General features: G+C 40.9%; 2 protein-coding genes across 3 annotated transcripts in view; both read left to right on the forward strand.

Moving 5' to 3' along the window:
* Nucleotides 1-16,604, forward strand: part of GLCE (glucuronic acid epimerase) — a 113,855-nt gene extending 97,251 nt beyond the window's left edge. Inside the window, exons 2-5 of one of the 2 annotated variants that reach the window (XM_069595508.1) lie at nucleotides 5,462-6,057; nucleotides 9,386-9,631; nucleotides 12,337-12,789; nucleotides 13,637-16,604. In XM_069595508.1, coding sequence (XP_069451609.1) covers nucleotides 5,475-6,057; nucleotides 9,386-9,631; nucleotides 12,337-12,789; nucleotides 13,637-13,686 — 1,332 coding nt within the window. In that variant the 5' untranslated portion in view covers nucleotides 5,462-5,474 and the 3' untranslated portion in view covers nucleotides 13,687-16,604. Of the gene's footprint in view, nucleotides 1-5,461; nucleotides 6,058-9,385; nucleotides 9,632-12,336 lie in introns of both variants that reach the window. The other variant, XM_069595507.1, reaches the window with a different exon arrangement.
* A 1,678-nt stretch (nucleotides 16,605-18,282) lies between these two features.
* The window catches only part of PAQR5 (progestin and adipoQ receptor family member 5), a 123,867-nt gene continuing 114,354 nt past the window's right edge, over nucleotides 18,283-27,795 (forward strand). The window contains exons 1-3 of the mRNA XM_069595515.1: nucleotides 18,283-19,167; nucleotides 19,259-19,400; nucleotides 24,666-24,790. The gene's annotated coding sequence lies outside the window, so the exon portion shown is untranslated. The remainder of the gene's footprint in view (nucleotides 19,168-19,258; nucleotides 19,401-24,665; nucleotides 24,791-27,795) is intronic.

The following is a 27,795-nucleotide window of genomic DNA, read 5'->3' on the forward strand; positions in this document are numbered from 1 at the left end:
GTGGTGTTGGAGAAGACTCTTGAGAGTCCCTTGTACTGCAAGGAGATCCAACCAGTCCATTCTGAAGGAGATCAGCCCTGGGATTTCTTTGGAGGGAATGATGCTAAAGCTGAAACTCCAGTACTTTGGCCACCTCATGTAAAGAGTTGACTCATTGGAAAAGACTCTGATGCTGGGAGGGATTGGGGGCAGGAGGAGAAGGGGACGACAGAGGATGAGATGGCTGAATGGCATCACTGACTCGATGGACGTGGGTCTGAGTGAACTCTGGGAGTTGGTGATGGACAGGGAGGCCTGGCGTGCTGCGATTCATGGGGTCACAAAGAGTCAGACATGACTGAGCAGCTGAACTGAACTGAACTGAACTGAAATTAATAATTGCATGAGGAATCACATATGCTAATTTTCTGATTTTGATTTTTTTTCTTCCACATTATTAACCACATGTTTTCTGTAAAATAGAATTTTTTATCATCTGGGACTATTGGTTTGTTCTCCTGCAAAAACTAGATAAATAAATTCTTTCAGTTACATATTTTTATCATTTTATCATTTTGTCATTTTTAAAATGACATCAGTATCTTTTCTGGCTTTCTCCTTTTCTGAATGTTACTATAGACTCATGGATTTTTATTGATTCACCATTTCAGTCAATGTCAGTCATAATTCTCACAACTTTGACTTAATGGGGAAGGGGGATCTTTCAGAATGATTTCTCTGAGAAGCCTTGATTGTTTTTATTTTTTTTCCTGATTGCTTAAAAATCTGGATGTAAAGGTTATTAAAAGTTTTTAATGGGTTTTTCTTTTTTTTTTTTTCCATCATATGCCTCATCATAATGGTAGTCTGCTAGTTCCATAAGCAGGTCTTTTGGGTCATTGAGGAAGGGTGCATCTCAAAGAAGCACAAAAGCTTTTTATTTCTGTTTAAATTGGTCTAAATGTTAGGTATAGCTGACAGATAATTCAAAAGTTGCCCCATTAAATATTTTTAATAGAGGGCTCTTTTTTTTTTTATGAAACATCACTTATTATTATCAGTTTGCCCATGCTGCTATATAAGGAAATCCTCAATTTATAAATACATGACTTATGAAGATTTGCTTGTTCCACACTTGTTTTTTTGCATTCAACATGTTTTCTCATAGTAAATGTGAATGATAAAGTATATTATTGGGTTCTGGCTCTTACAATCTGTGTACGATTTCCAAATTGGATCAAGCCCATATCTTTGCCTCCCTTCCCTCCTGTTGCCCCACTGAAATAAAATATATAGAAATAAGAAATGAAATCAATAACAAGAAATGGGAAGATTACCACAGAATGATAATCTAACATGTTCCTGGGTTTCTTTTTGAGTACTAGAAGGCACAGCTCTACCCTCCTCCTTACCTCTCTCATCCCTGCATTTGAACTGCAGATAGCTGGCATGTGCGCATGCTGAGTTGCTTCAGTCATGTCCTACTCTGTGTGGCCCTATGGACCATAGCCCACCAGACTCCTCTGTCCATGAGATTCTCCAGGCAAGAATACTGGAATGCATTGCCATACCCTCCTCTGGGAGATCTTCCCAACCCAGGGATCGAACCCACGTTTTGCCAGGGTTTCTTTAGAGAAATTGGGAGAAGCTAAGGCTTCTAGAGTACAAGTTATGTCCCCAGAACAAAATAAAAGTCATCCTCATTCTGGCATCTAGAAGGCCTGCTGGGTCCCCACCCACACACCCTAAAGGAACAGTACCACTCAGCTTGTACCTAGCCCACACAGAGCTCCTCTCTGGAGAGAGGTCTAGCTAGAAATCAGACCATCTTCACAATAACAGAGGAAATCTGTGTTGGCTAATGAGTCATTCAAGCCTAAAGATGAGTGAGTAACCAAAGATCACAAGCGTGTCAGGAAAGCTAATACTGTGAAAGAGACTAAAATAACCAGGAAAATTACCACTAAAGAAAATAGACATATCAGAGAGAAACTTACAAGAACAGAACTCTAACATACTCAGAGCTACAAAAGGATATTACATCTGTTGAATAAGAATAAGAGAACACAAGGTTTCAGATGGAAGAGTACACCACGTACTGAAATAGTGAATTAAATATCATACTGTAACACATTCTTGTAAAACTGAAGAATTCGTAGGGTAAACACAAAATCCAGAGGGAAGTTATGCACAAAATGACATGTATCAGATTGAAATCAGACCTCTCATCAGTAGCTGGTAATGCTTTAAGAAAGTAAAATATTGCCTTCAGCATTTAGAAAGAAAATCATATGCAGCCCAAGGATTCTGTATCGTGCCAAACTATTAATCAAAGGTGAGAGCAGAATAAAGTTGCTTTCAGACATGCAAGGGCTCAGGGTTTACCTCCTCTTGGAATTAAAAGAAATGAGTGAATTACACATTCATCATCAGCTTTCCTGAAAAACAGAAAATCATTATATATTTTTCATTAAACCTTTTCTTTTAACAGTTTTTTTTTTTTAATCTCATTGCTGCCAGAAGGGTTTATTGAGAGGAGAAGGGGAAAGAAGGATTACAGCCATAAAATGAGTAGTTGTGGATTTACACCATGAAATAAATTAGAGCTCCTGTAGCGAACAGCAATAAGCCTAGTCTCTCTACTTTCAGTGTACTGAGATATTCGATATGTTGCACATATAACTAACCTATAGTTTTCCATATTTCCCAATGACCTCAGCAACAAGCAAGCCAGGACTACTATATACAGTCACAACCGGTTGGTATACCACAAGACCGGTAGGGGCAACAGCATCATCCTCTTCTCCCATCGTGACTGCAAAGACATGATCTGGCTTGTATTTAAATGCATCGTTCTGAGTGCTGTGTCGAGAGTAGACTCTGGGGTAGAATAGTAGATCAAGGGTAGAAAGCAGGGAGAGCAGTTCAGACATCATTACAGTGTGCTCAGTCACTTGGCTGTGTCCAACTCTTTGTGACCCCATGGACTGTAGTTTGCCAGGCTCTGCTGTCCATGGAGTTTTCCAGGCAAGAATACAGGAGTGGGTTGCCATTTCTTACTCCAGGGGATCTTCCTGACCCAGGGATCAAACCCACGTCTCCTGCATTGGCAGGTAGATTCTTAACCACTGCAACAGCTGGGAAGCCCCCATCATTGCAGTATTCTAAGTGAAAGATGGCAGTAGCTCTGGTATGGTGTGAACAGTGGAGTTGGTGAAAATGATTAGAATCTGGATATAATTTAAATGTGGGGCCAACAGGATTTCCTGACTGGTTGGATTTGGGGTGAACAAGAAAGGACTCAGTATTTCTGGTCTGACCAGTAAAACAACAGGTAGAGGGGAAAGCTTAGGGAATAAATTTTGAATGTTATGTGCCGGGGGCCAGCGTGAGGAATCCCGCCCGTGACAAGGTCATGCGGAAGGAAGCCTGACAAAACGCAAGGACGTGATCAGGCTTCAGGGCTTCCCCCTGGAATTTCCTGAGCATCCACCCGTCAAGACCAGAGTCTGCCTGCATTACTGTGTTATGCTTTCCACCTACTCTTCTGTCATTAACAGGGGGCTGTCCCCCCACCACCTTTTTCTGGAAAAAATTAGAGCTTTTAGATCATAAATCTCCTGGGCATAATACAAGTGTTTCAATCCAAAAACCCCTCTGATGGCTTTCTAGCCTGCCTGCAGCTGTGCATGTGATTGTTTGAGGCCTCCTGACCGCGGGAGGCACAGGAAGCTTAAAACATCCTAGGAATGTAGGGGCTTCCGAGGAGTCAAAATCATTAGAATAGGACTGATTAAAGGCTTCATTTGTTGAGCCAATACTTGCTGCCAAATTTTCATATCTTTTATTTTTAGATATAGTTGGTATATAGAAAAACAGGTAGTAGACCTGGTATTAGCAACATTAGATCTTTGAGTTAAGCACTTTCTTTGTTATAACCCACTGCACCTTTGTTCTACAGGAATGTAACTTTATTTAGTACTTTGAGGGTGATGCAGAGTAGAGAAAAACACTTTTAGGGAAACGGAGTTTTCTGGTTGATAGACAATTATCCAAGCCATAAAAATGTTAACAGGCCTCTTGGCCAGAAGATATTGTAAACCACCTGAGACCTTTTGTATATGGGAGGGTATGCAAAAAGAAAGCCTTGTTTGTCTCAGTGAGGGTCAGGACTGCTGCCCCTGCATAACTCTGCATATTCCATTATTTCTTTATGTACAACTTGGGGTATATAAGCTGATTTTTAAAAATAGTTTTTGGAGTCCTGCACCAATGCTGGGCTTCCCCATGTCATTCTTTTCTCTCCTTTTTCGGCTGAATTCCCATCTGGAGTGGGGAGGCTCACCACGTCTGCTTACTTGCCCTGGCTGCTAAGACCCACACGAAAGGGAGCCTAAGGCGGGGCACCCTTCGATATTCGCGTGGGCGCCGGTGGCCTAACGTAGATGGTGCAAACCTCTTGTCTCGAGGTTTTATTGGTTTTCCCTGTAAACCAAGTTATTTAGCATCTTTTCTCCACTTAATTTTACTACTATACTATTTCTTCCTAATCTAATCTTATATTAATAAATAAGTTTTTTTCCTCGCCTATCCGTCTCCCCTTCGAATCACCCTGGATCCACCGGGGCTGGACCCCTGCAGTTATGTTTCGGAAACCCATTTGACTTCCAAATAAAGATGTCAGTTACTTGGATTGGCACATACACATGTATGCCTGCAGTTCTGAAGAAAGATCTGGCCTGGAGATAGAATTTGGGGAAAAGTCAGCATATAAATTGTATTTAACGCCATGTGATTCATGAGTGAGATCACCTGGGAGTGAATAGAGATAAAGAAGAGGTCTGAGGACTTGGACCCTAAGACATTTCAACATTAAGATTCAGGGAGATGAGAAGGAATGATTGAAGATGACTAGGAGGAGCATCTAGCCGGGGTATAAGGAGAAACAAGAAAGAATGGTGCCCTGGAAGTCAGGAAAGAAAGTGTTTCAGAAAGGAAAGGGCCATTTATGCTCCTGAGAGGTAACACAGATTGAGCACTGTTGGATTTGGCACCATGGATGTCAGTGTTTACCTTGACAAGACCTGTTATATTTTTTCAAACAGCTACTCAATTGTTAGGACGAAAGCATGTGTTAAGTTGTTGGAGCCCACCTATTTCGTAAATGGAAGAAATAGGTATTTCTTTTGACATAGGGGCTTTGTGAAAAAGTTATTAAGAATCCAAGGGAGGCACACACAGGGCAAGTTTGGGAATCTTTGCTTTAGAGGATCATGCTAACTGAGGGTGTTAAGAGGGGGAAGCATCTCTTCCTTTTCTTTGTCTCTGCTGAAAAGTTTGAGTTAGTAATTTTAAGTGTGATCAGATTACATGCAGTTAATAAAACTGCCCTAGTGTGGCGGTTCAGTATAAAAAAGTAAGCCTTATCCTGTCAAATGTCAGTAGTACATCTTTGTGTGAATTTTTCTTCTTGCCTCCATAGGTATGGTCTGAATATGCGTTGCTTGGCAGCTCGGGTCAACTATAAGACTTTGATTATCATCTGCGCACTCTTCACTTTGGTCACAGTACTTTTGTGGAATAAGTGTTCCAGTGACAAAGCGATCCAGGTTCCACGGCACTTGAGTAGTGGCTTCAGAGCGGATGCCTTAGAAAAAAGAGCGGCAGCGTCTGAGAGCAACAACTATGTGAACCACATGGCCAAGCAGTCTGAGGAGGCCTTCCCTCAGGAACAGCAGAAAGCGCCCCCTGTTGTTGGGGGCTTCAATAACAATGGGGGAGGCAAGGTGTTAGGGCTCAAATATGAAGAAATTGACTGCCTCATAAATGATGAACACACAATTAAAGGGAGACGAGAGGGGAATGAAGTCTTTCTTCCATTCACCTGGGTAGAGAAATATTTTGACGTTTACGGAAAGGTGGTTCAGTATGATGGCTATGATCGGTTTGAATTCTCTCATAGCTATTCCAAAGTCTATGCGCAGAGAGCCCCTTATCACCCTGATGGTGTGTTTATGTCCTTTGAAGGCTACAATGTGGAAGTCCGAGACAGAGTCAAGTGCATAAGTGGGGTTGAAGGTTGGTATCCATCTACTCCGCTGCGTTTTTCTATCGAGATTGTCTTGAGAAATAAGTGACTGTGTTAATTACATAGCAAGTACTTACATAGCTTATTAAAAGAGACCTGTCACCACTCCGACTTAGCATGGAGGAACAGGTTAAACCTGAACCTTGGACAGCCTTCTAGATGGTGATTTAAGGGCTCCAATAAGATCATACCTGATTAAATAGGATTATGCCATTAACCTGCCCCAGAAACTAAAATTATCAAAGTCAAGGCACAGCATCTTCAGAAATTTTGCATTAAAATATACAGTTATTATCCTATGAGAGGAGATGGGAAAGGGAGACAGACCATCCAGCGAACCCATCAATGTACCAGTGCCATCTTGTTATCAGATTAGCCAGGTATCATCTCTGGTTGAAGGGTTAAAGGTCTCAGAACAAGATAATCCATAGTACCGTTTTCTCTGAACCTATATTGGAACTCCTACAGTCTACTGTCTATGTTGTCTTTCCTTGTCTTTAAAATTTGGAGCACTGAGGGTTCCTTACAGATGTTTTGGAATTTATATTTCAAACCTAGAATTGATCAGAAAGCCAAACTGAATTTGACTTTAAAGTATATAATTTAATCAAACGAAAGAACTTAATGTGTTTTAAGATTGCTTGGTTTGAGTTTTATTTCATTTTTCTCATTTATAAAAAGTAATTTTCATATCTTAATATTTTAATTTTTGTAATATCTTTACAGAATGTTTAGTAGAAGGAAGGGGCCAAATTCATATAGATTCTTACCATTCAAAATAATGATTACCATTTTTATGTATTCTCAGAAGGTCTTTATACCTAGGTATATGTTTTAACATAGTTGTAATGATATTTATTGTGCAGTGTTCAAGAGGGTAATAGTTTGTTAGAGACTTGAAAGTTCTCCATTGCCAAACCTTTTTCCCCCAGTAGTTTTTTATGATGTGTAAGGTGCCTAGGTGCTAAAGAAAAAGTGAAAAGCACCTATAACCACTATTAATATTTTGATGTTTTTTCCAATCTTTTTGTTGTTGTTGTATATATACATTTTTAAAAACAGTTTAGAATCATGCTCTGTAGTCGATTTTGTATTTTTTTCCCCTCAACAGGATTATTTCCTCTTGTTATTGAATATTTATTGAGCATTTTAAACACTAATAATCAGGATATTTCATAAAAGTGTATGGAATAATGTATGGGACCTTGCTCTTTAGTTGGACAGTTAGGTCAGATATTTTTTGTCATTATACATAATGGTATAGGTAGTCATAGTTCATCATTTACTGTTTTAAATGTATTCTCAGAGTTGTTTCCCTAGGAAATAAATTACCTTGCCGAATAGTAAGTTTTGTCAAACTGTTTTCCAAGAAGGTTGACTCTATTCATGCTTCTGGTAGCAGAGTATAAGGATACTCATCATCTCACTCCTGCCATCATGAAACATTATTTTTTAATCTGTCATTAACCAAGGGGTCTCATAATTTGCTTTATGTAGCAATTAGTGAGGTCAGGTATCTTTTTCATATCCTTTTAACTGTTATAGAATGGCCTTGATTTTCTTTCCCCTCTCTTTTCATTGTGATTATGTTGCCTTTTGGAAAAATATATCGTGAGACCTTTTATATATATATAGCAAGGGTAGTAGCACCTTGTTATATTAAAGATATTTTCTTTAATTTGACTGTCTTTTCATTTTACTTACGATTTGTTAGTTTTAGAAATTTTTAGTTCTATTTACTAAGGAATTTTTTTTTAATTACTACTTTTATGCTTAGAAAATCATTTGCTATGCCATGATCAGCTATTCATCTTTATTTTCTCTAATAGTTTTATGGTTTTGTATTTTTACATTTAATTTTTTAGTCCCTCTAAGCTGATTTATATTTTGGCAAATGGTACAAAGCCAAGGTCTAATTTTAGTTTTTCCCCGTACATTTATTGAATCTTCCTTCCCCTGCTGATCAATGATACAATCTTTATCATTATACTAAAATATTTTAAAACTAGAGTATGTTTCCGGCCTACTGTTCTGTTCCATTGATCGGTCTATCACTTCTTAGGCCAATTGCATATTATCATAGTTATTACACATATAATGAGATAGTATAAACCTTCCTTTTACTCAGTGAAAATCTTTTGAAAAAAGAAATCTACCCTTGGAGAAAGAAGACTGAAGTTAAAAAGCTTATCTGCAGCCTGGGTTTCTTACCCTATATCGTCCTCAGTTCCTTAAACTATTTTGAAACTACACCAAAATGCATATGGTTTTATAAGTTCCTGGTTTCTGCTGTGCCTGCCTGTTACTTGTTGACTCATTTTAGGACTCCAAATAGGAGTTTATCTCAACACATACACCATGATGCAATAATAAAATATTCTGTACAGTGTGGTATTACTGTATTTCCCATGTAAGCAATTACTAAAGTAAACAGTCATACCAAACATTTGAAAGTTTTACTTAGAACTTTACAAGAGGTGATCCATTAATGAATTCATCAAAAATCTATGGTTAAGGAACTTACCTTGTGGTCCAGTGGTTAAGACTCTACACTTCCAATGCAGGGGGCCTGGGTTCAATCCCTGGTAGGGGAACTAGATTCCACATGCTGCAACTAAGACCTGGGACAGCCAAATAAATGAAAATAAATGTATTTTTTTAAAAATCCATGGTTAAATATACAACTGTAATTCATTTTTTTTAAGTACTCCTTATTCTCAGGAATTACATTTTGACATGAGGGATATGAGAAAGAATTGCAAATTGTTTATACTCAAGTTGCCTCGTCATAGCTGGCTTCTTAAGCAAATACTTTAACCATCTGATGATATAGTTGCTAGACCAAATCTTGATATTGGAGGGAAAGATGAATATATAATTAACTTGACTGTTAAGTACAGATTAAACCTGAACTAAAAAAAGTTCAGGTTTAATACTCTAGAATAAAACAGGTAATTGTTAACTATCAATATATGTGTTTAAATTGTATAGAACTTGAATGATGACATCGAATTATGAAAAATGACATTTATAGCTATGAGCAAGGGTAGCACTCATTAAAAATCAGTCCTTAAAAGATAATTTACAACAATGCATTGTTATCTGTCAACAAATAATGAATGAGGATGAATAAACATTTAATTTTGGTTTTCATTTCTGGTTAATTTGGTACTATTTTTAGTAATTATGAAAACAGTGTAATAAGGAAGCTTTATAACCCTGTGGATAACCCTGTGAAGTAAAACAGTGAAATAGGTATTCAGAATAGGATTATGAATGTCTGGAGATAGTTATTTATTTTGTTTCTCTGTTTTATAGGTGTACCTTTATCTACACAGTGGGGACCTCAAGGCTATTTCTACCCAATCCAGATTGCACAGTATGGGTTAAGTCACTACAGCAAGAATCTAACTGAGAAACCCCCTCATATAGAGGTATATGAAACAGCAGAAGACAGGGACAAAAACAGCAAGCCCAGTGACTGGACTGTGCCCAAGGGCTGCTTTATGGCTAGTGTGGCTGACAAGTCAAGATTCACCAATGTTAAACAGTTCATTGCTCCAGGTAAGTCCTGCTTCATGTGTGTTTGCTAATTTTATGTTGATTTATGACACCTGATACTCCCTTAAAATGGTTTTTATGCTTGTAAAAATCACATTAGCAGATGCCTTCACATTACATATATAAAGACACAAATAGTGTCACCCAAATGAAATCTAAAAAAGGATCAGCTAAAAAGTTCAAGGTTATATAAGGAATATTTACTGTGTGGAGAGCCAAGCCACAAGAACCAGGTTACTGCATGAGGACTTTCTCCTTCCAGAGATCTATATCCCACAGGAATGAAGTTCCTCAGTTTAATATTTCAGCATAGTATTCATCCTTTAATTTTCAAACTATTTTGCATTAAAGTAGAAATTTTTCTTTCTAGAGAGAGCCATCCTTTCCTTTGCCTATTTTTTACCAATAGCTTTTTATTTGTTCAAGCTAATAGAGCATTACCAACCAGGCCTGCTTCCTATGTGGAACTTTGTTAATGTGCTAGATTGTTTCAAACTTCATATAAAGCCATTTCATTAATAAAATCTTTTATAAAATCAAATTAACTTTATGCAACATTTCCCCTTTTACTAAGACAGTCTCATTAATTGGGATGTAATGTATTTCTCTCTGCTAATCAATATCCATGAGAATTAATGAGTTCATTAGTTAAAAAGACAATGGAATCATTTTAGTTAGTACCTCAGGCTTAGTTTTCTGTGGAGAAATGTTTTCAAGAGCAGAACTCATCCTTCCTCCCACCAGCCTTGCCAGTTGGTAAATAAAAAGAGAGAAAAGGTTAGAAGACCTTTTCTGTATTCTCTCCTTGTCCTTTATTGATGGCTGTGTAATTCACAGACCTTGAAAGCCACAATACAAATCTACTCCTTCTAGATGACCTTAAGTAATGGATTTATGAGTGTTTAATGCAGTGCAAATAATGAGTGACCTTTAGTTTTTTATTCTGTGACTAAAACTTCTTTTATCCTGTGGCATTCTGTGATACTCTAGTACACAGAGCATCTTTGCCTATTGTAAAACAACAGGCTTGGCTGGGTGAGAAAGTACATGGAGATGTTTAAGAATATTTAGCTTATGGCTTGTAGCAGGAAATGCTTAGACTAAAAAGGACTTTTGATTTTGGGTGCATCTAGAGGGGTTATTTTTACACTGATTAATAGTGTAGTCTGGATTAGGGTAGAAAACAGCAGCTCTCATCTTGATCTCCTCAAGGGCTGAGAAGCTTTTTAGAACCATCTCTTGAATTCTGTTCTATTTAGAGCAGTAAAAGAAACTGAGCATATTATAACCAAACAGTAGCAGCAGCAGGAAGAAGAAATTGAACAACAAAACATTTCTTCTTCCTGCTGCTGCTACTGTTTGGTTATAATATGCTCAGTTTCTTTTACTGCTCTAAATATGCAAGAGAAATTTCTTGTTTGATTATTTGCCAAATAGAACAGCTCTTACCATTTTTTCAGTCTCTGAACGCTTTGGCTTCAGAATTATCATCATTGTTTTTTATTATGTTCCAAGCCACTATCCTTTTTCTTTTTAATCCTCACAGTTTCCTTGCAAAGTAATATTATCTCTACTTAACACGTGAAGAAACCAAGGCTCAAAGATGTATTTTGTTGAACATCTGAAAGCTAGTAAGTGGTGGAGTTAATAATTCAAACTAGGTTTGTTTAACTCCAAAATCTATGCTTTCCCCTCAATCTCCCCCAGTATTCCTCACTTTTTGTTGACTACAGGAGCCCATTGCTTAATTTCCAGAAGTTTTATTCACAATTCCAGTGAATGTCTGAAAACAAACCTATCATTTCCAACAACGATGGGTGATTAAGAGCATGTACTTTATAGAGCCAGACTAAACAACCTGGGTTCAGCTCTTTGTACCTTAGGCAAGTTACTTAACTTTTCTGTCTCTGTTCACCATCCATAAAGAGTAATAATAGCACTACTCTTGTGATTGTTATAATGGCTAAATGAATTAATGTGTAGCACTTAGAACACAGTAAATACTTACCAGATATTAATTAAATAAAAAATGTTTAGGGAATTCCCTGGCAGTCCAGTGTTTAGGACTCCATGCTTCTACCGTGAGGGGCTGGGTTCAGTTGCTGATGGGGGGACTACGATCCCGCAAGCATGCAGCATAGCCAAAAAAAAAAATTTGAAATTGGTTTTCAAAAAGTCACTCAAAGCATCATTTGATGTTTAAGTCTAAGATGTTCTCATTCTCTGTACAACTTCCATAATTGCCTGTTCCATCAATTCATGTCTAACTGTTATTTTCTTCTAGCCTCTTTCTTATAATACTATGTGTTGAACCAGCTTTGGGCTATTTTTTTTCTTTTTTGTAGAATAGGTATATTAGACAGTCATTGATTATTGATCAACCAATTTTGATCTAGAAAAGGCAGTTTGACCACAGTACCTTAGCTATCTGCTAAGGCCATTAACCCCGCTAATATAAACTAGACAGGCCAAAAGGTAAAAGAGCTTTGTTCTGATGCTCACAAGCCATCGTGGACTCAACAATTCTGCCATTTGTTTATGGTTAACTTAGTAAAAATAAAAATTAAAAAAATAATAATCCAACATATATTGATGTATTAATTTTTTATGGTCAGTGGTTATCAAGGATGAATTTTAAGTAAATTTTAAATACGGAGAGAGACCTTCTATCCTAACCAGTATTTTTTGTTATATTTTTTCCCCTACAGAAACCAGTGAAGGTGTATCCTTGCAACTGGGGAACACAAAAGATTTTATTATTTCATTTGACCTCAAGTTCTTAACAAATGGAAGTGTGTCTGTGGTTCTGGAGACGACAGAAAAGAATCAGCTCTTCACTGTACATTATGTCTCAAATACCCAGCTAATTGCTTTTAAAGAAAGAGACATATACTATGGCATCGGGCCCAGAACATCATGGAGCACGGTTACCAGGGACCTGGTCACTGACCTCAGGAAAGGAGTGGGTCTTTCCAACACAAAAGCTGTCAAGCCAACAAGAATAATGCCCAAGAAGGTGGTTAGGCTGATTGCAAAAGGGAAGGGCTTCCTTGACAACATTACCATCTCTACCACAGCCCACATGGCTGCCTTCTTCGCTGCCAGTGACTGGCTGGTGAGGAACCAGGATGAGAAAGGCGGCTGGCCAATTATGGTGACCCGTAAGTTAGGGGAAGGCTTCAAGTCTTTAGAGCCAGGGTGGTACTCCGCCATGGCCCAAGGGCAAGCCATTTCTACATTAGTCAGGGCCTATCTCTTAACAAAAGACCATATATTCCTCAGTTCAGCTTTAAGGGCAACAGCCCCTTACAAGTTTCTGTCAGAGCAGCATGGAGTCAAGGCTGTGTTTATGAATAAGCATGACTGGTATGAAGAATATCCAACTACACCTAGCTCTTTTGTTTTAAATGGCTTTATGTATTCTTTAATTGGGCTGTATGACTTAAAAGAAACTGCAGGGGAAAAACTCGGGAAAGAAGCGAGATCCCTGTATGAGCGTGGCATGGAATCCCTTAAAGCCATGCTCCCCTTGTATGACACTGGCTCAGGAACCATCTACGACCTCCGGCACTTCATGCTTGGCATTGCCCCCAACCTGGCCCGCTGGGACTATCACACCACCCACATCAATCAACTGCAGCTGCTTAGCACCATTGATGAGTCCCCAATCTTCAAAGAATTTGTCAAGAGGTGGAAAAGCTACCTTAAAGGCAGCCGGGCAAAGCACAACTAGAGCTCAGAACCAAAATCCTACGTCAGCCTCTGCTGTACACAGAAACTAGATAGAGGCTCTCTGTCAGCAGAGCATAGGCACATTTTAAAAGGGTGTATACTAGGTTTTTGTGGATTACATCAAAGTGATAAATGATCCTTAAAACCAGTCTTCTGAGATACTTGCATTCCATGGGTTTAGTGTCTAGAATGTTGGTGGCATTTAGAGCAGAAAAGTGTTTAGTCAGTGGGCTGAATGAAGATATTTAACTTGGCCTTGCTTATCACCCTGTTCAGTTCCACAGGTAGTCCAGTTCTCTCGATTTGGGAAAGACAATGGTAAGTAGTTCTTAATGGCCAGTTGTCCAACACTTGTCTGAAAACTTAGTATGGGGCTCTTTTAAAATGTGGTTATTTATGTTTAAGTTGAAAGCAGACTTTAAAAAATAATGTGCTAAAATACAGTAAATATGTACTTGTAGCCTGAATAGTGGACTGTGTGCAACTTTAAAAATGATCTTTCTTTTCTATAAATTAATTTCTTAGGGGTGGATGAGCGTTTGTTGCATTTGTTCAAGTTGGTATATATGGAGAATATTTTGAATTTATGGTTTGCTTGAAGTGTATAAATTAAAAACACAACCAGTGTTCAGGCTTCACAGTTATATAATGTAAGCACAACTAAAATGAAACTTGTTGACTGCACAAGAAATTATGAACCAGAACAAAAATGTTGTCTGTTTTATGAAACAATCTACAATCAGTAAAGATTTGATAATCAGTATACCCCTCCTCTACCCCCATTGTGGTGGTTTCTCTTTGCCACTGTCTCAAATTTTGTATTTCATTTCAGACTACACTCGAGAGTTTTGTCTATTTTGGGGGGACATTTTGGGAACATTTGGGAAATTTTACTATAAACCTAAATTTGGTGAGGAGGTAGTAATTTTAATAAGCCCACTACCACTGCCTTTTCTAGATTCTTTTCCCCTTTAAAGAAAAATACTAGGTCAGATATTATAAGGATTGTAGCAGATTTTTTTCCTACTTAGATCATTCTTGGTCCACAGCTTTCCAAACTATTGATGTACACAAAATACATAGTTTTTGAGTAAGCTTTCCAAACTTTTCTGTATTGGTGTTTTTTCTTTGCAGTTTTTAATTTTAAATTATTTCAGCTCTTGGATAAAAGTGATGCTACTATATTAGCTGTACATGTGTAATCAGACCTTTATTTTGGTTTTATATCCCACATACCTCACATAAATAGGCATCATAGCCCTCATACCCTGGGCAGTGTCTGTTCTCGGACTTAGGCAGTAGGTCAGAACTGAGGGAGATTGATTTTGCTGTCTCTGTTTCAGTGTATGACAATACATTAAATCAATACAATAACTTATACAGATCGGAAATATGAGATCCGGTAGTTTCAGAGGACTGAGTCTGACACACGCAGTGCAGTGTGTGTGTGACCTATATGAAATGCACATCAAGAGTGAGGTGGGCACCTGCCTGCCCACTGCATCTTGACTGGACTCAGCCTACCAACACCACTCAGAAATGGGGAAATGTATACATGCCTTTGTGCAAAGTCTATGTTGTATCAGCAGCCAGAACAAAGACCTACAACTGACATGAAACTCTTAGTCACTAAGTCGTGTCCAACTCTTTGTGACCTCATGGACTGTAGCCTGCCAGGCTTCTCTGTCCATGGAATTCTCGAGGCAAGAATACTAGAGTGAGTAGCCATTCCCTTGCTCCAAGGGAACTTCACAACCCAGGGACCGAACCTGGGTCTCCTGCATTGCAGGCAGGGTCTTTACCATCTGAGCCACCAGGGAAGCCCATGGAAACTGGCCATGGAAAAGGAAGTTGGAACTCCCAGTTTATATGACCACAAGTCAATTTTGCCACAACAGTTGTGGGGTATTAGGTTTCTCCCTAGCTGTTGACCTTTGTAGTCTTCATACATTAGATGTCTCAATAAGAATGTCTAGACTCCTTTTTTAATTTTATTTTCACCACTCAAAAATAAACTTTCTCCAGTCTGGAAATCCGTTTTACTCCATTGTATTTGTTATTATTTAGAGCAGTCCAGATTTCGGCCTTCTGTTTGCATACTGCTACTTCAGATTGAGGGAATCAGTGAAAACAGTATGGTACTGCTTCTGTGACAAATATCAGTGCCTTAACAATGTGGCTGTCTTTTCTCACTGAAAGTAGAAAGACATTTTGGTCTAGAAATGGCATTGCAATTTCTTTGCTGTTGGTCTCATACTGCCTTCCATGTTGCAACAGCAACCTGATTTTTCCTGTGATCCCAGGATTTTCCAAGAGAGTGAGTTGAACCTGTAGCATCCCTGGCAGTACAAACCAGTGGTTCTCAAACTTTAGAATGCCTCAGCATCACCTGGGAGCTTACTGAAATACAGATTCCAGATATCCAGTAAATCTGCCTGTGAAGCATGGTAGTCTGCATTTTTAAAATAGGCATTCAGGTAATTCTGAGGCACATGATCTGAGGGACACATGTGGGGAAACACTGCCTGGGACCATCCATCATTTTTGTTCCTAAACACATAGGGAGTTTTCTAGGGTTTTAAATCATGCAAAATGTTTTGTCTGAGATTAGAACGGGGAAGGTATTTTGCCGTTTTTTGGTTTTTTTTTTTTTAATTCTTTAAATTTTTCCTTGTTCCAAGATTATGGGTATTAGTTGTTTACACTTATCTTGAGTTAGCTTTGATGTTTAATTAAATCTATTGCCACTTCAGTTATAAAACCAGCCAAAAGTTTCCAGATAAAGGTCAAGTTTGACCCTTTCAGAGTTACTGTACATAAAGGCTTCATCCAAAAACCATCCAGTGTACGTGAGCAAATACAAGAAACGACACACAAGCACAACTCTCCAGATGTGGCAGTCCTTTTTCTTTGTAGGTGTGCAGAAGTTTCACTGAAAGCTGCTATTTTCATCCTCCTTGTGATTGTTTTTCTTGTTTCTCCACTGTACATGTGGGTTATAGACCATATGTTAAATATGCAATAAAGTGTTTACTGGATGCCCTTCTGAAGGGTAGTCCTTTGTAAAGCTGTACAGACTTTGCAGTTTAAGCACAATGTGCACATGTTAGTTTTATATACAGCAAAACTTGATTTTTTGCAGATGGAAAGGTATTTTGTTTCTATACAAAGTAAATGGATTGTTTGTGCTTAATGTAAAGCTGCTTTATATAATTGTAAAATAAAGTTTTTATCTTAAAAGGACTATACCTGGATGTTTCTCTTCTCTGTTTATCCTAAGATTACTTGAGCCCAGCAAGCAGATTTCTGACCATTTTCAGTTTGGCTGGTGGCAACTAGTCATGCAATAAATGTTCGTGAAAGGTATATGAGACCCTTAAAGACAAACTGGGGAATATCATATGGGCTTTCACCCTAAGGAGGTTTAGTCCTGGGTGGGGCAGTGGAGAACACAGTATCCACAAACAGTTTCAGAAAAATAAAATGCCAAATGATATGATCAGTCAGGGAGGGTGTTACAGAGGAGGTGGAGCTAAGCAGGGGCTTTAGGTCTGGGTACCAGCTGGAAGAAGAGGTAATGTGAGCGAAAGCAGGGTGCATGACAGTGGTGAGGATTCCTTTTCCCATGCTAATTCAGGCTGGTAATCATTTTTGACTCATTCTGATTTAATTGAAAATTTGTTCTTGTATTTTCCATGTTACCCTCTTCTCCAGAACAAAAAGTGTTACTTAATCTTTTCACCTCTTCCTTTCAGAGAGTAATGATTTAGGCTCCCAAGTATGTATGAAATCAGAGACCAGTCTGGCTTTCTGTTATGTTTCATTGCACATTATTTTTTAGATTATAAATATTCCACACCATTTGTATATTGGAATTCCAGTTGATCACCAGTCAACTTTTTCTAGCTGATGAGTGTGTATCCTTTGACAGGCTGCTAATCAGCATGTTGGCATTTCTTCCTTCTCTCTCATCCTTAGTTGGGAAACAGCCATCAGGATGCAAGCAGTCCTTGGTCTGAATGAGGTCTCAGGCTGCTCTTGCCTTAATTTTGCTATTTGTAGCCAAACTGTTAATACATCAACCGTTCCACTTCAGCACACTGAGCATCACATATTAGCCTCCCTATAGCCCTTGAGGTGGGTCATACCCTCCATGCTACAGAGAACCTATTTCATGGTCTGGTGAGCTCTGCTTTCCTGAGAATGCTTCCTCTGTCTCCAGAGGGCTCTGATGGCCACTGTGTGCCTGTGACTCTGCCTCTTCTGCATGACTGTAGACACGGTGAGTCCCTCACTCAATCTGGGCCAGGCAATCTCTTCCCAGGAACTGGAAATTGGGATGAATTGGAAAAACTGAAGCAGATACACAGTGAAAAGCAGAGATGAGAACAGAATCTTGGCCGTGCTCCAGGCCCTGGACCCAGTGCACTTCTGAGGCCTGCTGGCTTCTGCTCTGGTTCCATAAGCTACCACTGTATCCCTAAGATAAATGAATCCTGCTTAACCACATAGTGTTTCTATTACAAACAAAAACATAATGTGAGTTCTGCATTTTCCTTTGGTCTGGACCACTGTATTTGCTTGGGCTGCCATTTTTTAAAATGCCACAGAAATGTGTGGCTTAAATAGTGGGGATTTATTTCTTTGCAGTTCTGGAGGCTGTAAGTCCAAAATCCAGATGTCATCGGGGTGGTTTCTTCTGAGGCCTCTTCCCTTGGTGTGCAGATGGCCACCTTCTTGCTGTGTCCTCACGTGGTAGTACCTGTGTTCTAACCTGTCATACTAAATTGGGGCCCATTAATTCACAAACCTCATTTTACCTTAGCTACCTCTGTAAGAGGCTTCCCTCAAAGCTCAGTTGGTAAAGAATCTGCCTGTGATGCAGGAGACCTGGGTTCGATCCCTGGGTCATGAAGATCTGCTGGAGAAGGAAATGGCAACCCACTCCAATGTTCTTGCCAGGAGGATCCCGTGGACAGAGGAGCCTGGCAGGCTACAGTCCATGGGGTTACAAGAGTCGGACAGGACTTAGCGACAAAACCATCACCACCTCTTGAAAGGTCCTCTCTCCAAATACAGTCACAATCTGAGGTCCTAGTGGTTTTGACTTCACCATGGAATTGGGACACAATTCAGCCCATTAGCAACCACTTTACTCATTAAGTGCAGTGAAACCGAACTAGCCAGTGCTGCCATTTAATTTGTTGACCCCCAGCTAAGGCCAAAACTCAAGAGATCTTTAGGGTATGTTCAATGAGCTGCAATCTAGACCTGGGACTCAGAAAATAGGGCTCTCTGGCTCTGCTGTTATCACGTCAGGAACTTACTCCACCCCTGGGCATCAGCTGCTTCATAATATAGTCCAGTAAGAGAGAACTGGTTGATCTTAAAGTTTTTAAAATAAACTACCAAAAAGTAATCACTAAACTTAAGCAGTGGTGCTAAAAAAATATATGGATACCATCATCAGCTGCTAGGTTTTTATCCTTCCTGCCATGTGCTATTTCTATTAGCCCATTCTGAATATAGAACTCTGAAGTATTGCAAAAAGTATATTCAGATGCAGAATATATCAAAATTGTAGGTTATGGTGAGATTTTTTTCATGACAATTTAAAGAAATATCAAGTCTGCATTATTGTAGCTATTATAAATAGTGAACAATATAGGGATAAAATACTGGCTTTCATTATACCAGCTTATTAAGGATGTCAAATCAAAAATGGGTGTGAATTTAAATGTTGTACTAGTGATGAGTTTCAGTGTTTGCTGCTCACTTTCTGGTGGAAAAGATACAGTTACCATCTGGTAAGTATGATTGGTAACTTGTGTGTGGATGCTGCATTTCCTGAATGTTAAGTAGCAGCCACACTGTGTAATTTTGCTAATCCTTTTTCAGGAGTAGGATTTTGTGAAATGACAGGACTGCAAAGTAAACCATCAAGGAGGAGCTGTAGCCAAGAAAACAGCAAAAGAAGAAAAAAGTCCTGTGAAGGATCAGAAGTCGAGCAACCCACAAACTGGGTAAACACACAGTTCAGGTAGGATATTATCAGGCAACTCCACACACATTGCCTCTAAGCTGAGCACCTGGAAGAGCCAGTGCCTTCCTGGGATTTTGCTCTGTTCTCATCGGCACCCGGAGGTAAGAATGACTGCTCCGTTTCGGTTTAGAAAATCTAGTAGTGTTAATTTTGGGTGGGACTAGTGTGCTTAGTTGCTCAGTTGTGTCCGACCGACTCTTTGCAACTCCACGAGCTGTAGCCCACCAAGCTCCTCTGTCCATGGAATTCTCCAGGCAAGAATACTGGAGTGGGTTGCCATTTCCTCCTCTAGAGGATCTTCCCGACCCAAGGATCAAACCTGGGTCTCCTGTGTCTCTTGCATTGAAGGTGGATTCTTTACTTGAAGTTCCTGAGATCCGGTGGGGGTGGAGGGGTGTTTGGCAAAAGTGCCTGATCTTAATTTAATGCCTGTTATTCTGCCTTTGCATTTTTAATACCAGTGAAGTGAAATCTCGCCAATTCAATGGAATATAGGGTGGGAGGCCCCAAACTAATTCCCAAATTCCATCGATGGTGTGGCAAGGTAATCAGGAGAAGAAGCATCATCTCCACTCCTGTGGGCAACAAAAAAAGATACTGCCTCCATCTGGAAACACCCACCAGAAGGTGTTACCCAGGTAGCTTATCAGCTAGAGTAAATATTCGGAGCTCTGAGCGTCAGGGTACAGCAAACTATGGTTCTGGATTGGTGTTTCTAGATCATTTTTGCTCGGGAATAAGTACCACTGTTGTCCCCCAGACTCAGCCTCGTGTACAGCTCAGCCTAACTCGGGTGGTGGATGAGAAAACAAAACAGTTTAAGCAGCTCTCTCAAGGCCATGCAGCTCTTTTCACATGTTCCCAACCTCAGGGCAGCAGAGGCAAGAAGATGCTGTGCCTGCCCTGAGCCACAGCCAGAGGTGCTCTTCCTCCGACGGGCTGTGCGTGGCCTCCCCCTCCCCACATCAGAGCCAAGCAGTCGTCAGCTCAGGCGAAAGGACTCCATGTGCTCGCCTTTAAATTCTTCTGTCAGTCTCAGGAGGAAGTACTATGTGAGTTACACAGATGAAAAAACGAACTTGCAGAAGTCAAACAATTTGCCAGAAGTCACTCAGAAATTTAGCGGTGTGGTATGTCTGCCCCCAGATTCCATGTTCCAACCCATCTTCCCCAAGCAATAGCCATGATCCACTACCTCCTGACTCCACCCCAGGGGGCTCGACTAGGGATGCAGGTCACAGCCCCAGTGTTGGCCCAAGATGGGGAAATGAGCCCATTTCACCTGTGGATGCCATCAGAACTGCTGTAATGGATACTTGCTCTACTAAATGACTAGAAGAGCCCAGAAAAAGGAGGTTTCTTCAGCGATCAGGTCTCCTTGATATGTGCCCTGCTTATTTTGCATCCCCGGACTCTTTACATTAGATTTTGGATGACTTGGCATTGCAGCCCTTCCAAGCCTCTCCAACACTCTCCTGCTGTTTACTGTCTTCCATAATGGACTTTCAGGACTCTATATGCTGCAGAGTAAGATCTAAGTAGAGTGTGTTTGTGTGTGCATGTGCACACACACAAATGAAAATGCACAGGAGACATCTGAAAGGATTCATAGCAGCCAGTTACCAGGCACTGCCAGCTGCTGGGGAGACAGTGATGAGTGAGAATGGGTCCCTGCGCTCTATAATCAGTGAGGTAATAGATTCAGGAGGCACACGTATTGTATTGTCTGCTATGAAAACAAAATAGTTTAAAATATTACAAATTCCAAATCAGAATTCGCATTAATGAAATTCTAAAGCAATTTGCTACATTTAACTTTTTAGCATCTTTCCATTCATTTAGTTTATCCTTAGGGTGGTCCTAGGGGACCAGTGGAGTGGGCATCCCCTTTAACGGCGGAATGCAGGCCTCCCTGCAGCTTCTCATTTACTCCGTCCCCTCAAACAAACCAGTTCTCCAGAGTCCTCAGCACTGAATTCTCTGGGAGATGGGTCAGGGTCACAGTGGGCCCCAGACCCATGTGTGTGAGCGTGTACACACAAACACACACGCAGTGCAGCCTGCCCACCTCTTTGGGAAATTCAGAACTCAGCCCAGGCCTGGTGGGCCCAGCAGATCCTGAGGGCAAAAGCTACAGAGAAATAAGGTTAACAGAAAACCCAAAGAAGTCGGAGAAACCGCACACAGCTGCTGTCTTTTCAGTGGGAAGGAAACTCTCCCCACACTGGAACCACCCAGAAGAAATGCCCCGGCTGTCTTGTGGTTCAAAGAATAATTCCATTTCTCAGTTTAGGGAAAGGAGTTTAAAGCCAGGACCCCTGCCCATTCCCCTAAGCCCCACCTCACAGACCCCTCCCCAAAGTTATCTCCCACCCTTCTCTCACCCCCAGCAAGCTTCCCTTGAAATCAGAGACTTGGGCTAAACTGTGATTCCTGTCAAAATGTGAACTAAATTGTAAGCTGTTATTTACATCAGGTATGCCTTGGTATAACTGGAGTGACCGCATCATTTTTAAGAGTGTTTCGCTGGGGACTTCTCTGGTGGTCCAGTGGCTGGGAATCCACCTGCCAATGCAAGGGACATGGGTTCAATTCCTGGGACCAGGAAGATTCCACATGCCTCAGGGCAACTAAGCCTGTGTGCCACAGCCACTGAAGGCCACGCACCCGGGAGTCCCTGCTCCACAACAAGAGACGCCCCCACCTGCTGCAACTAGAGAAAGCCCACATGCAGCGACAGAGACCCAGCACAGCCAAAAAATAACTTTTTAAAAAAGAAAAAACTTAAATCTTTACTAGATGAACCAAACAGAACACATTTAACACACTAGATTTAACTCATGGGCGACCGAACGTATTGGGCTTCCCTGGTAGCTCAGTAGTAAAGAATCCTCCTGCCCATACAGGAGACACTGGTTTGATCCCTGGGTGGGGAAGATCCCCTGGAGAAGAAAATGACAACCCACTCCAGTATTCTTGCCTGGGGAATCCCACGGACAGAGGAGCCTGGTGGGCTACAGTCCACGGGGGTCACAAAGAGTTAGACACGAGTTAGCAACTAAACAATAACAACAAACCTGGCATTATCTTAGGATTTCCTAGGTATTTATACAGGCCTTTTACCCCCAGTTGATAATGAGACCTACCCATTATCTAACCCCCATTGTTCCTACTGGAGCATTAGCATTTCTCAGTTTTACATGATAAGTTATCTCAGTTCTCCTCTGTGCTGTGACAGTTCTTCCAAGGCTCTGCTCAGCTCCAAGATCCAAATTAAAATCGCACTTCAGCCATGAAGCATCTCTGACAGCCTGAACTGCATCCCTCTTCCCTCCAGCTCCTGTGGGCATTCTGAAGGGACGCATGATGAGCTATATTGTAATGCCTGAGCCCTTTGACTCAGTTGTCAACACGATTCTCTAAACCAGTGGTTCTCACTAGGGCAATGTCTGCCACCTAGGGGACATTTAGCATTGTCTGGAGATATTTGGGGCTTTCCAGGTGGCGCTAGTGGTAAAGAACCTGCCTGCCAATGCAGGAGACATAAGAGATACCAGTTTGATTCCTAGGTTGGGAAGATCCCCTGGAGGATAGCATAGCAATCCACTCCAGTATTCTTGCCTGGAGAATCCCATGGACCAAGGAACCTGGCGGTAGATATTTTCATGGCCAAAGTTTGGGGGAGGCATCTAGGGGGTAGAGGCTAGGAGTTTACTAAACATCCTACAACACATGGGATGGCCACCCACAACAAAGAATTATCCAGCCCAGATGTCAGTAGTCCTGAGGCTGAGAAAAACTGGCCCTGAATAAGCTGCTTGAGGTCAGGTCTATGTCTTGTTTAATGCTGTGCCTGAAGGCCTATGTCCTAGGGGCTGGCAGGCAGGAGGTACTCAAGTACTCAAGGGGGTCTAAAGAGAAAGAGACAGTCTCAGCCCAGGAAGACACAGCTGAGTCAGGGAAGAGATCACGTGCGCACCGGCTTTCCTCCGCACTGACGATTCAACTGGGGCAGAACAACCATGACATGAATTGCTTCATGAGTGTGGGGAGAGGGCCTTAGAATTGGTTAGGCTCTTAAGGTTGCAAGAACAGAAATCCAGAGAGAGAGATGAAACATTCACTGTGGAGATAAGTGAATGGAAACCAAGCCTTGAGAAAAACAGAGCAGCTGCAAGAAGGCTAGGCTGGGAGCTGTCACACTGGCAACTTCCATGAAGATGAAAGGAAAGCCCCCATCTCCTACACCCAGGCTCATCCAGACTTTCCTGCTTACCCTTGACCAGGGCCCCTACCACAGCCAGCTTATCCGGTAGCCACAGTGCCTAGGGCGCACTGTGCTTTTTAGGAACCACACAAGTGCTTTAATGTTAATTTCTTCTAATATCAGAAGAAAAAATGAATAGAATAATACTGAATATAAAACAATGAATCCAGTCTGGATTATATTTGTCTTAATACCAGTGCAGTACATTTTTATGGAGAAAAGGCTCTGCCCACACTCTCCAAGTCCCTCTATACCTACGCTGTGACCTCTCAAGTGCAACCTCCGTGGGCCACCTGTTCTAGTCTCTAAATGAAAATTCCACAGAGAATCTACTGGAGACATTTTAAATACAAAGATGTAGCAAGGAAGTACACTGACTTTGATGAATTTTCCTTGGGAAAGGGCTTTCCGGAAAGGACTCCATTAAGTCAATTTAATTCCTTGATCAATTTTCTATAAAGCCCAGTTAAGCCATTTCCAATTTTTTTGCTTTTTTCATTTCGAGTTGACTGAAACTATTTTCATGAGGACTAATTCTTTTTCACGCAAGTTTCATGTCAGAAATTCGGTTCATAGATCACAATTTGGTCGGTACTGGATTTCACTGATGATAGATTCTGTCACGGCAAGTTCACTTCTGTGACCTTATTTCCACCAAGTCCACTTTCCGGGGTCAAATTTTGTTCTAAATTTGATCAGGAATATTTGATTCTTTCATGTAGACGATAACAACCTGTCTAATTTAGCCATCTCGGTTTTTCTCTGTGTTAGATAAAAGACTTACAAGTCTAACGATTTCTTAGCTTATGCCGCAGACAGTTGAGACTACATTTATGAGATGGAGAGTCAGGGTGGGGCCAGAGAGGAGGCAGAGTAGAGAGAATTAGCAGCACCCCTGAGTTGCTGAGTGCACACAGGATGTCCTGGGGAGGGGAGAGAATTGATGGGAGGATGGAAATATTCTCTGATCCGGCTCATCTCTGTCTACTCTTAAGTTGTAGGTCACCTGAACACCCTTGGATCAACTGGGCGTAAGAGGAAGAAGCCTGTGGTATAAAACACCATGGCCTAGATCTTTCACTGAGTCAACTGCTGGGACAAGCCAGTCCATAGGAAAGAGGTAAGGCATGAAACCAGGGCTCTTGGGCAAGAGTTTCCACCTGGAGAATTGTCTCCATGTCAAGAAGCACTTCCACTTATAATTATGTCCCATGATTTCTAAACAGCACTTTGAGGCAGGCCATGTTGCTGCTGATTCACGAATGAGGAATGAAAATAAGTCCAGTAAGGTGGGTCCTCTGGTTCTGCACTCAGGAGTTCCCTGTTATGCCTTACAGCCTCTCTGAAGAAGGATCTTCAGGAGGTCTCCTAACCTTTCTGGGGCCTGGAACAAGAGTGCAAATGGAGGCCCACCTATCACATGACTAAATCTTTGAAAGTCCTCAATCAAGCACACAGGTTCTTTAAAGAAAATTGTTTTCAACTCCTACCTTAACAAATATACCTTAATAATGGCAAAATTGAAAAATAGTGTTTTTCATGGGACTGAAAACTGGTTATTTTCTCCTTTTTATTTTATATTGGAGTATAGTTGATTAACAATGTTGTGCTGGGAAAGCTGGTTTTTATATGTCTGAAAGTTAGTAAAATGTCAAAGGTGACTGAATTTAATCATTACCATGTACCTCTGGGGCTTCCCTGGTGGCTCAGCGGTGAAGAACCTGCCTGCAATGCAATAGATGTAAGAGACGCTGGTTCGATCCCTGGGTTGGGAAGATCCCCTGGAGAAGGAAATGGCAACCTACCCCAGTATTCTGCCCGGAGAATCTTATGGACAGGGAGCCTGGCGGGCTACAGTCCAGAGGGTCACAAAGAGTCAGACACAAGTCAAGCAACTTAGCACACATGTACATCTGAGTGTTCTATTAATGGGCTAATAATATTTGAAAGACTGTTGAGGGCAGGAGGAGAAGAGGGCAACAGAGGATGAAATGGTTGGCTGGCATCGTCGACTCAATGGACATGAGTTTGAGCAAACTCTGGGAGATGGTGAAGTACAGGGAAGCCTGGCATGCTGCACTCCATGGGGTCGCAAAGGGTCAGACACGACTGAGCAACTGGACAGCAACAACAAATACATTATTCATTTAGTGCATAAATTTTCTCTTCTTTTATTTCAGCAAAATCAGTATGTTAAATAATTGGTAACAAAATTGTGTTCTACTGCCAGAAATGACAAGCCAGACAACCTTTCTTTGAGTTCTTAGTTTTTCTTTAAGTTCTGTGTGGAGACACTCAATTTTCTGAGACAACAACTACTGGAATTAGTTGTATATTCCTTAAAGTGGTCCTTAGATTCAGAAGTGAATCATAAATTTTACATGTTCGAATCATGTAACAAGCTTATTCAGTTCTGTTCAGTCACTCAGTCATGTCCAACTCTTTGCAACCCCATTGACTGCAGCACGCCAGGCCTCCCTGTCTATCACCAACTCCCGGAGCTTACTCAAACTCATGTCCATTGTGTTGGTGGTGCCATCCAACCATCTCATCCTCTGTCGTCCCCTTCTCCTCCTCCCTTCAACCTTTCCCAGTATCAGGGTCTTTTCAAATGAGTTAGTTCTTCACATCAGGTGGCCAAAGTACTGGAGTTTCAGCTTCAGCGTCAGTTCTTCCAGTGAATATTCAGGACTGATTTCCTTTAATATTGACTAGTTGGATCTCCTTGCAGTCCAAGGGACTCTCAAGAGTCTTCTCCAACACCACAGTTCAAAAGCATCAATTCTTTGACACTCAGCCTTCTTTATAGTCCAGCTCTCACATCCATACATGACTACTGGGAAAACTGTAACTTTGACTAGACAGACCATTGTTGGTAAAGTAATGTCTCTGCTTTTTAATATGCTATCTAGGCTGGTCATAACTTTTCTTCTAAGGAGCAAGCATCTTTTAATTTCATGGCTGCAGTCACCATCTACAGCAATCTTCAGTTCAGTTCAGTCACTCAGTCGTGTCCGACTCTTTGCGACCCCATGAATCGCAGCACGCCAGGCCTCCCTGTCCATCACCATCTCCCCGAGTTCACTCAGACTCATGTCCATCGAGTCCGTGATGCCATCCAGCCATCTCATCCTTGGCCGTCCCTTTCTCCTACTGCCCCCAATCCCTTCCAGCATCAGAGTCTTTTCTAATGAGTCAACTCTTCGCATGAGGTGGCCAAAGTACTGGAGTTTCAGCTTCAGCATCAGTCCCTCCAAAGAAATCCCAGGGTTGATCTCCTTCAGAATGGACTGGTTGGATCTCCTTGCAGTCCAAGGGACTCTCAAGAGTCTTCTCCAACACCACAGTTCAAAAGCATCAATTCTTCAGCGCTCAGCCTTCTTCACAGTCCAACTCTCACATCCATACATGACCACTGGAAAAACCATAGCCTTGACTAGACAGACCTTAGTCGGCACAGTAATGTCTCTGCTTTTGAATATGCTATCTAGGTTGGTCATAACTTTTCTTCCAAGGAGCAATCTTAGAGCCCCCAAAATTAAAGTTTCTCACTGTTTCCATTGTTTCCGCATCTATTTGCCATGAAGTAATGGGACCAGATGCCATGATCTTAGTTTTCTGAATGTTGAGTTTTAAGCCAACTTTTTCACTCATCTATTATAACAGGAAATAATGATGATAATAATATGTTACATAATATTGTAATTTTCCTCTATAAATTTCTCTCATTATAGATTTCAACATCTCTTGGGGACTTCTTGACTGTCCAATGGTTGACTCTGAGCTTCCAATGCAGGGGGTCACAGTTCAGTTCCTGGTTGGGAACTAAGATCCCACATGCCATGCAGCATGGTCAAAAAATATGTATATACATTTCAACACCTCCTGAATCAGTATCTAGTTTGGTGCTGCCCCAAATGCCAGACCATAAAGTATTTTTTGCAGGTCTGTGATGAGGCAGGGAGGTTGTGATAGACTATGCCCAAGCACACTCTTAAATTGCGCTGGTATTTTTTCATAGACAAGTTTCTGATAAAGGCAGCAGTATGTTAATTTACATTCCTTGATTAGCATGAAGAATCCATGCAGTATTTCTTAAGTTCCTTTATATTTTTGAACACTGGG

The sequence above is a fragment of the Ovis canadensis genome, chromosome 7, assembly GCF_042477335.2.
Source record: "Ovis canadensis isolate MfBH-ARS-UI-01 breed Bighorn chromosome 7, ARS-UI_OviCan_v2, whole genome shotgun sequence".
NCBI lineage: Eukaryota > Metazoa > Chordata > Mammalia > Artiodactyla > Bovidae > Ovis > Ovis canadensis.